General features: G+C 39.7%; 1 protein-coding gene across 2 annotated transcripts; it reads left to right on the plus strand.

Annotated features, from left to right (window-relative positions):
- The first annotated feature begins 1,436 nt into the window (after positions 1-1,436).
- On the plus strand, positions 1,437-9,474 carry pmp22b (peripheral myelin protein 22b). 2 transcript variants are annotated; one of them, XM_081600593.1, is made up of 5 exons: positions 1,437-1,548; positions 2,193-2,283; positions 2,994-3,081; positions 6,212-6,352; positions 7,524-9,474. In XM_081600593.1, the coding sequence occupies exons 2-5, from the start codon at positions 2,206-2,208 to the stop codon at positions 7,682-7,684; spliced, it is 468 nt and encodes a 155-aa protein (XP_081456719.1). In that variant the 5' UTR covers positions 1,437-1,548; positions 2,193-2,205; the 3' UTR covers positions 7,685-9,474. The 2 variants fall into 2 exon arrangements, with proteins under 2 accessions (XP_081456719.1, XP_081456718.1); XM_081600592.1 differs by having other exon boundaries at positions 1,460-1,610.
- The last annotated feature ends 426 nt before the right edge of the window (positions 9,475-9,900 follow it).

Below are 9,900 nucleotides of genomic sequence, written 5' to 3' on the forward strand. Positions count from 1 at the left end.
CCGGCCACACATAGCCACGTGTTGAGGACAGCACATTAATATTTTAGAAGGTTTTTGATGGGACAAATGCATCTCTTGTGGTCATTACATCTGCTTTAGTGCTCTTCTGTCTTGGTACGCAGCTGGGCGTTTCTGTAACCTAATCCAGCCCACTCGCCAGATTTATGGCTCTTGGTTGAGGTCCTATCTGCTGCTTTGGAATCCCTCCTATCAGTCTGCAGCGCCAACATGGACGCAAGTCCTGCTGTCCAGCGACAGAGATGAAATCTCAGTCGCTGCTGTAGATATGTCTGAATGTTTGCTATGCGGCTCTCCCACTTAACTTCACAGATGGAATAAAACTAATGTCCGATTGTCAGTCTTTCACAAACATTGACTTATAAGGGATGGGAGAGGGGAGTGTCTGCTCTACAAGTTTTAGCAAGGCTCAGATCAAGCATGATAATGCAGCAGACGCGACATAAAGGTGAAGTTTTATTACACAAAATTCGCTGCAAGTCTATTTAACATTTTGTCTCTTTACACAGACCCTGTCCTAACTGACCACGTCTCAAAATACATGCAGTTGCTACTGCAGTGAAATGAGCTTTAATAAAGTTTTATAACGTGAGACACCTTTCAGATTGGTCTTTTGTTTAGTTAAGCAATAATTTTGCACTACTTTGTGCTAATCTATCATATAAAATCCCACATTATTATTTGGCATATGAATAATTAAGAAGCTGTGAAGGTGCAGCAAAACAAACACACCTCTGTACAGATAACCGATATCTCTGCCTTTTTACTTCTTTTTACCTCTGTCTTTGTAGACAGAGAGCAGGAAAGCTGGCTCTAAGCTGACAAGAGTTGTTAAGAAGACCCGGCATCTGCTAAGTGAAGTAAAACAGAAAGTTGGATGTTGACGTCGGGCTATCTGAGGTTGAACATGAACTAATCTCCTCAGAGGGGCTGCTGGTGTAAAGCGGATGTGTGTTTTATAAAGTGCTGCCAGTTGGGTACAGATAGGCAGGTTGCACTGTTGGGTGAGCATTTTAGTTTTGATATTCATGTGACACACAGATTTGTTTGCTCAACAAGAATGTGCAATGCCTGAAAAAATGTTTTCAGTCATTATATTTTTATAAATACATAAATGAAATAAACATTTTTATTCTTAGAAGCAAAGGAGCAACAAACACAACTTCGGCACATGCATCTTTATGATTTCCAACGTGCAAAATAAATAAATACATAGGTAAAAATAGGAAGTGATCCTCGAAAACAGCTACTTCCCTTTAGTTGCCAAGCGTGCCAAACAATGATGAGCTAGTCCCCACACTTACGGTAGCTCGGTAGCCAAGGCAACCAGACGCGTAAATATGTGCAACTAGTCAATATTAGGGAATTCCTCACCACGGTCCAGGAGGTCAGTCGATGACGCAGCAGCGCGCGCAGGGCGTTGTTCTTCCATAATGAGACACTTTATAACAGAACGTCAGTGCTGGGAGCAATCTAGTCTGAGCTGGACTTTAAAGGACGGAGGAGAGTCGCTGTTGGACTCTATTGAGGGTAAACTCGTCTTCACTTCTTGCTTCTGCTTCTTTTTTGGAATACAAGCCTTTCGCCTGTAGGTAAGTTCACTTTGCTTTCCCCTAAACTCGCTTTATTTCGGATGCACTCGCTCAGACTCAGGCGGAAGCGCGTGTTGCTCCTTACAGAAGCGCACGTAGATATGACTGAGCTGTCATCGGTAAAAATCCCCCAGAAACCTTTTTCTTTTTAGCGTTGGAAACTTTTTTTTTTTTTAAATTGATTGTATTTCTACTACCTTCTTAGATTAACTCTCATTAACAGAAATACTCCAATTTTGATCCATGGAGTCATTACTCTCTTTAGGAAGGAAAAGAAAGTAGTGTAGTAAAAATGACGAGTCGCTTTTTGATTTATTCTATTTAAAGCAAAAATGTAATTGTTGAGAACAGCTTTAATTGTAATAATATTAAAATGTTTTTGAATAGCTAAAGGTGAAATGTAAGTGGTACTAATGTATCCACAGTGATTACATTTCTCATGAAATTTAAGTAAAGGAAGGATGCAACCTTAAAGTCTCTCCCTATGCTGAAACACACACCCATATACTTAGACTCAGACGTCTTCAAACACACAGCCTCCCCATCCTGAGAGATCTGAATGCTCTGCTCTTTTATCTTCAGATAATCTGACAAGATGCTGATCCTTCTGCTCGGAATCATCTTCCTGCACATTTCTGCTCTCGTTCTCCTGTTTGTGTCAACAACTGTCAGTGTGAGTAAAACTTCTATTGTTCAGTCTTTTAAGACACCTTTGTGAATTTGCTGAAGAAATACATTAACACACTGTTAGTAAAATAATTGAACCTTACGACTGAGATGGGGTTTTTTCTGAATTATTTCCGCATGATACTCGAAAACAAAACTAAAATTAATATATGCAATATAATCTATACGATAATCTATACTGCTAACTAAATGGGTACAAAATATTGTTGGTATAAGATGGAAGAAAGAAAAGACGAAAGTGGCAAGTCATGGCTGCTTAAATATTGGTGAGCAGGTGATTTGACCCACATAGTTTATGTATTTATGTTTTTTTTTTTTTACTTTTTTGGCTACAGGTCAGCCATTTGCCAAACTGTAGAAACATACCATTTCATATCAGTGTATAATGTTTCAAGAGGCAAATATTTTCCTAAATTATGATGATAGTCATAAAAATGTATAATCTAATTCTGGTATTTCCTGAAGGTGATATGACCAGATAATGTTTAGTCCTCTGTAATGTGCCCCATTTGAATGCCCGTCGCCCATCCAAATATGAAGCTTTAATCATCCAACCATCTTAGCTGTTGGTTTTCGTAAAACCACACAAGATAATCAGTGGCCACCGTTTTGGTTATCCTTTTATCAAAAGTCTGTGGTGACACTCTTGAGAGTTGCAGGTATTCAAACATAACCAATCATTGTATTTGATTGCAGGTGTGGACAACAGGGGCAATGGGAAACTCAGACCTTTGGCTGAACTGTTCTACGGGCAGCGTAGCCTGTGACGGAGCATCAACTGGAGGTCAGACATCTGCATATTTTTCCAGCTTTTGCTGATTGTCTAGCTCTGTGGTAAAGTAAAAAAATAAAAAATAAAATCCTACTTTACTAAATATGTGGGTGTGTCACAGCGCCTCTGGGACTCTGGTGCCATCTAGGGTAGAGAATGCGGCAGTGCCTTTTGGAGATTGGCTCCCGCTGTATAAATAGTCATAGTGTGATGTCCGTAATAAGATCTAATGTTGGAGAGTAAGCATAGTGACAAGCGTGCAGGGAGCTGTGAATGATCTGGGTGGGGCTGCAGAGAGTATCCAAAGTTGTCCATGTCTGTGTGCTTGAGTTTGTGTGTGCAGGACTACAGGACATAGCATGTTGATGGAGGGGGCGACGGGGTTGCCTAGTGTCAGATTAGTGTGCCCAGTGTTGGTTTGCAGGGATCATATGGGCAATTTGAAACAGCAGCTGCAGTGTGGAGATATTTATGCACAGAGATTCTAGCTGGGGATTAAGGATAAATAGATTCTTCTTTAAAATATGATGTCATAAGATAACTGTTGCCACCACAAAGTTAGCAAAGTTACTGTAAGTTTTGCCCACGGTGTTGCAGCTGCAGTCCACTGATGTCATCCGTCTAGAATGAACCCTCTCGGCCAGTTTGTGTGTTTTGTCAGCCGAGCAGCGCCTGGGTGCTTTGCCTTGTAGTTTCATGGCGCACAGTGTTTGTTTGACTTGCTTTTATTGGTGGGGTGACGCAGAGTGTTTATTCAAGAAGGAGTGAGTGTGTGCTGTTCCCGTGTTTGCTTTGCAGTGAGCTCGGCGGAGATGGGAGATAGGCCTTCTGAAGCTCTGCTGAGCCATCAGATTCAATCAGACGTTAATCGTAATCACGGTGGCCAAATTCGCGTTTTCGGCGGGGTTTCCTCAAACTTTGGAGTTCCTTCCTGTTGTTGCCATGGTTACAAACCTGTCGGCATGACATGAGGGTATGATGCATGCATGTTATTACATGCTTAGGGTGAGTTGCACATCTGCATAGCCAGAAAAAATTACTTCATACAGTTCACATGATCTAAAATTAGCTGTTGAGGAAGAACCTCCAGTGCCCTCTGAACACAAACAGTGAGCAAGAGCGAAAAATACCTTCCTGTTTAGAACACAGTGAGATTTGGCACAACGATCCTTGCTTTTCTGTGAACTCTAAGTTTTGCCTCTCGCCAGGAAATGGCCGATGTCACAGTTTCCTACCAGGAAAGGAAACGTAAGGAAGGCAAAGATGTGTGTTTATCAGAAGGAGCGTTGTATTATTGTTACTCTTGCGGCGTTATCACAAAATCAGACATCACATCTGAAAACGGGACGATTACGGTGAAATCCAGTCGGTGCTCTGGTGTCGGAGATTTACAGGGTTTCAGCTCTCACAGAGCTCCAGATGTTGAAACCACAGATTGTTACAGGAATTACATTTCACTTCCCATCCTACTTGCTCTTGATGAGCAGTAATGTATTATGCATCATGTGCTTTTCCATTGTTTTAAGTGCTCCTCCATTAAAACAACATCTTTGGACCACCTGGATATTTTAAACAAAGAATTTGAGCGCTTATGAAAACAATATTTATTTGAAATTCTGGAGCAAGATTTGACTTTAGGACTTTGTGACATAGGGCATGGGCTGGTACGAGATGTTCACAGTATGACCTTCAGATTTAAGGGAAAGATACTTAACATGATTCAAATGCTTACATTTAAACTGAAAAGCAACAATTATTCCTACTGCTACAAAAATAAATGTAACGTATTGATCAGTACAGCTATAATAGTGTCAACTATACCTTATCTTTAATGCTGTTATGATTTTGATACATACAAAAACATGTATAACAATGTATAGTAATTTTAGTACTTTTTTCCAAGTAAGAATATCTGATTTTCATTGTTAGTTTGGATTTAAATTTTACTCATATATTTCATAAAAGAGAAAAATGTGCTGCATTTTCTTTGAGTTTTCAATCCATCAAAAAATTAATAAACTATCTCCAATTAATCATCAAATCCTGTCGCTAATTTTTTATGTCATTTTTTTTAGTAAGCTAAAGGTTTCAAATACATGATATTTAGTTAAATATGTAGACAAAAAAGAAGGTTGGTTTCTTTTTGGGCATTTAAAACAGTGGTCACAAACTTCATTCCTCGAGGCCCTTAGTCCTGCAACTTTTGGATGCGTCCCTTGGCATAAACGCCTGAATGAAATGGCTAATCTGCCTCGCTAGCATGAAGTCAAGCTTTACAGAGCTCTGCTAGTGGTCAAATATTGGAGCCAGGTGTGTCGAAGAGAGACATCTAAAAGCTGCCGGACCTTGTTTCTTGAGGAATAGAGTTTGTAACTACTGATTTCAAGAATAAGTTAAAAATCAGATTTTTCAGTATTTGACCTGCCAATCACCAATCAGAGCCAATCAAGGGGAAAATTGGTCCAATCACTCGCTGATGAAAATCTAATTTACTCTTACACCTTCTCTGACATTTGATTCAAAGAACTGTAAACTGTAGGGACGCCATTACGGAAACTATTAGTGCCTTTGAAAGCGTCACTTTTGAAAACACTAAACACCTAATGACAACACAGGAACAAGCAGTAAAGGAAGAAATGAGCATCTGGGGATCTGCAGAGGCAGAAATACAGACTGGATTCCTGGAAGGCTGGGACAGGCAATAGAAACAAGCAGACAATTTAAATCTAAATGCTAAGGTAGACGATGCAAAAACAGCAGATGCTGTGTTCGTCATCAATGCAGGAGTCTAATGGGTTAATGGCCTCTTGCAGTGGAGGGCCTATCCGTAAAGATTGATCTGTTAGATTGAGTTTAAGGGCCTCCTGTGAGGGGTGCAGAGAGCTTTTAGAAACAGGATACCTGAGCTTCATTGTGCTGGATCCATTACAACATTCCCCGAAGTAAACATGACAAGGGCTTGGTGATTATGATCTGTTTTTAAAGATGCTTCAGCTGAGCTGAGACAAGGCCAGTCAAAGCACCTATTGATGTTTGTTTCCTGTTCTCATGCGTTCCTCCGGCTCATTTTTGTACATGTTATGCTCTGGCTAATGAATGCTGTGATGTGTTGTTGAGTGAACTCTTCTTTTCTCTCCCGTAGTGTGGATTCAGGTGGTCCAAGCTCTCATGATCCTCTCCATCATCTTCAGCTTCCTCTCTCTGTTACTCTTCTTCTGCCAGCTCTTCACTTTGCCGAAGGGCGGACGATTTATTCCCACTGGAATCTTCCAGATCCTGGCTAGTAAGTTTGGATCTATGTAATCCTTTAAAAAAAATAAAAATCCCTTCATAACAACACTAAAATCAGTACTCTGGATGAAAAAAACTATGAAAATAGTTTATTTTACGGAAAGATCATTAAACATGCAATAAGTGTTACAATAGAATGATTTAGTCTGATGCATATTAATGTGTTAAAATTATGCTTATGCTTAGCACACTGACTATGAAAATGATATTTAGAACTTTATTTGTAAACAAACATGAAAACAATTTGTCTCTTTCGTTCCACTTCAAAATTACGTATTCCTTTGTGTGGGTCCGTTTCAAGAACTTGTAAAATAAATGTACGTTTATGGTTGTAATGTCGCAAAATGTGGAAAAGATTAGGGATAGTTATCTTTTTTGCAATCCACTCTTAGTGTTGGGGGTCTTGTAGTGGGAAAAAAAAGCATAAGTTTTATTACAGTCAAGAAAATGCAATATTTCACTTCCTTCATACAAATGGAAAACATAGCAGCACTTCAGTAGAAAGTGCATGACTATAAAAAAAATTCGCCTACAAACACAGAGAAAGAGAGAGAGAGAGAGAGAGAGAGAGAGAGAGAGAGAGAAGGCTCCGTTTATTATAATCTATTTTCAGAGAATCAAATTAAGACCCTGAGCCAGTTTCTAATGGTTTTCATGCACCACTTGTCTTTTGTACTCCATGCCCTTTGGACAAAGCAGCTCCACCACCACTTTGTTGTGTTGTCTCTTGGCAGCTCTGTTTGCAAAATGCCACTTTCCCACCACCCCCTTTTATAACATACCAGTACAAAACTAGGCAACCAGGTGCCCACTCAACCAAGCAAGAATGAAACAGGGAAAAAAAGCCAACGGGGTGAGTCAAAATGTCAGGGAGGTCCGTCAGTGTGGAGGTCTGACAAACAGATCATCCCATGTCTGACGAGGGGTAGTGGGCGGAAAGTGGGGAAGGCTGGCAAAGGCCAGATGGGGGTTCAGAAGGCATGAGTGACTGTGATGTAATATGGAGGGTTGACCGATCCGCCTCTGCAGCCAGGCAGGCAGGGATCCACTCTGGACAGAAGACACAGAGCACAACAGTGCAGGGAAACGTGATCCGATAACTGAAGGCGCGCTCACAGGCGGCGGCGTTATTCCCCCGCTCCTTCTCATCCTTCTTTCTGCAGGTTTGTTTGTGATGAGCGGAGCCATCATCTATACGCTGATGAGTACTGACTGGGTCCAGACTGGGAACTCGTTTGGGTACGCCTACATCCTGGCGTGGGTGGCCTTCCCTCTGGCGCTCATCAGCGGACTCATCTATGTCGTCTTGAGGAAGCGAGAATGAAGTGCCGCCTCATCCCAGTGTTCCCAGTAACCTTTGAAGTTCCCTTCTGAATATTAAGTTGTGAAGCCAATATCAAGGAAGTAACACCAAAGGCAAAAAACCCCAAAACAAAACAAACAAAAAAACCCCAACTCAAAACACCAATAGTGTCTGTTAAAATTATGTATATAGTATCTATGGTTTAAAACCTATTTATAACACTTTTTACATATATGTACATAGTCTTTGTGTTGCTCCGTGGACATTATGAGCTTTGTTTTAGCTGAAAAAGTGCCTCTGTCTTTATTTATAAGTATGATGTAATAATAAGATGTTTTATTTTGTGTTTTCAAGCCATTTTTGGGTAACTGGCAAAGATTTAGGTAAATTAGAAAAAAAAAAAGGATTTTGCAGCATATTAACTAAAATGCATGGTTAGAAATATGAGCGAGCCAACTTTAAATGTAGTCCCAAAATTTAGCTTAGCTGTTTAATTTAGTTTTTTTTCCTTCTTTCACATTTTTTAAATTTCTTATTTTAAACAAAAAATATGGTGCTATGTGTTTATCATTCCTATTACTTATAGCAATTAGATAAAATTGTTATCTTGTTTGGAATCAGTGAAATGATTCTAGGCGAAAGGAGACAGAGGAACACTTTGCAGTGTTGGGATGTCTTTTTATGGTGTCCTTTTTTTTTCTTCATCAGCTACTGTAAAGGGTAAATAATTGAGATTGAGGTGATGCACTAATAAAGGCAAAAGTCATTTGGAATGTCAGTATTACTCTTGCAAACCTGCACACAGACAATCAGCTGTATTTCATTTTTTATATATTTTTTGCTTTAATTTGGATGTTTTTGACAACCTATGTTGAGGTTTTGAAGAAGCCAAAAGGCCTCGGCAGTTAGGTCTTTTATAGAAAAATAACACTTTAGGGCCTAGGAAAATAAAATATCCAAACTTAATATACTACAAGTACATGCCATAAAAAAAACGACAAGCGGTTAGAGCAACTTAAGACGTATTATCCCTGTAAGTGAAGAAATGACAGAGAGAGAGCTACAGTGATGAAACGACTGTTAGTTTGACATACTTGAAAGATTGTACTGCTGCGGTTTCTTTGATCTCTACTGTATAACACTGTTTATATGTTGTGCATAACAGCCCCCTTTGACACTGTAGCTTAAAACGTGCACTGAATAAAGCCACATTATCTAGTACTGTGTATTCCACTGTTAGAAGGGACAGACTTCCAGCATGTAAAAAACCATGTCTCACTTGTAGAGACTCTCTGTGGACGCCAGAAAGCTGATAGTAAGTGCATGTGTATACGCTTTAATCAACAGCAGAATTGAAATCATGTAAATCTCCTGCGTACATTCTGGCCAAGTTCAGCTTGCAGTACATTTGTGTGTCCTTATGCTTGTGGCTGGCAAATACTGAACGTGACCGGTGTCACCCACACTGGGGCAAAGGCACAGCAGAATGCCAGTTACTCAGAACATGCAGCTCATGTTTCACTGTGGATGTTTCTTGTGACATAAGATACCAGAGGACTTTAACCGCCACAAGACGGTACGAGTCCTTCACTTCTCTTAGGTTAGGGTCAAGCATTTACTTCGGAGCGCTTCATGCTGTTCGACTGTGGCAACGGGTTCAGTTAGAAGAGAGTACCTCTGATGAAAACTGCCCTCATAATCATTGTAAAGCCAAAGCCTTTAGTTGTCAATGCTATGTTTACGTGTAAACTTAAAGATGCTTCTCAAGCTACTACAATTTTAATCATTAAAGAATGTTTATTAAAACCTAATCTGTGTTGTTTTTTTTTTTTGTCTCCTTCACTGGCACCATACACATATACTGGTGCATCTCAGAAAATCAAAATACGTTTATTAAAAATTGAAGAACTAATCACATTTCAAAGTGACACTTGTAGATTCACAACACACAGAGTGTCGGCATCACAACATCAAGTGTTCATTTCTGTTATTTTGATGATTATGGCTTACATCTACTGAAAATGTGTCACAAGGAGGGAAAGCCCCAAAGGACTATTGCTAAAGAAGCTGGCTAAAGTTTATTGTGGTATCCAAGCATATTAATAAAATGTTTAGTAGGAGAAGTGCTGCAAAAAAAATGTTCATAAGAAACAGACAAAATATCCAAAATAAACTTACGAGCCACAACACACAGGGGTATTGAGGACATGGCCTATAACTGCTACATACTCGTCTGA

This window comes from Poecilia reticulata, chromosome 19, assembly GCF_904066995.2.
Source record: "Poecilia reticulata chromosome 19, P_reticulata-male-v2, whole genome shotgun sequence".
Lineage (NCBI taxonomy): Eukaryota > Metazoa > Chordata > Actinopteri > Cyprinodontiformes > Poeciliidae > Poecilia > Poecilia reticulata.

Bases quoted from the DNA above. Each gene is read 5' to 3' on its own strand.
- pmp22b (XM_081600593.1), top strand. From the start codon at position 2,206: ATGCTGATCCTTCTGCTCGGAATCATCTTCCTGCACATTTCTGCTCTC. The intron at 3,082-6,211 runs GTCAGACATCTG...TCTCTCCCGTAG, and splicing joins TGACGGAGCATCAACTGGAG to TGTGGATTCAGGTGGTCCAA. The intron at 6,353-7,523 runs GTAAGTTTGGAT...TTCTTTCTGCAG, and splicing joins AATCTTCCAGATCCTGGCTA to GTTTGTTTGTGATGAGCGGA.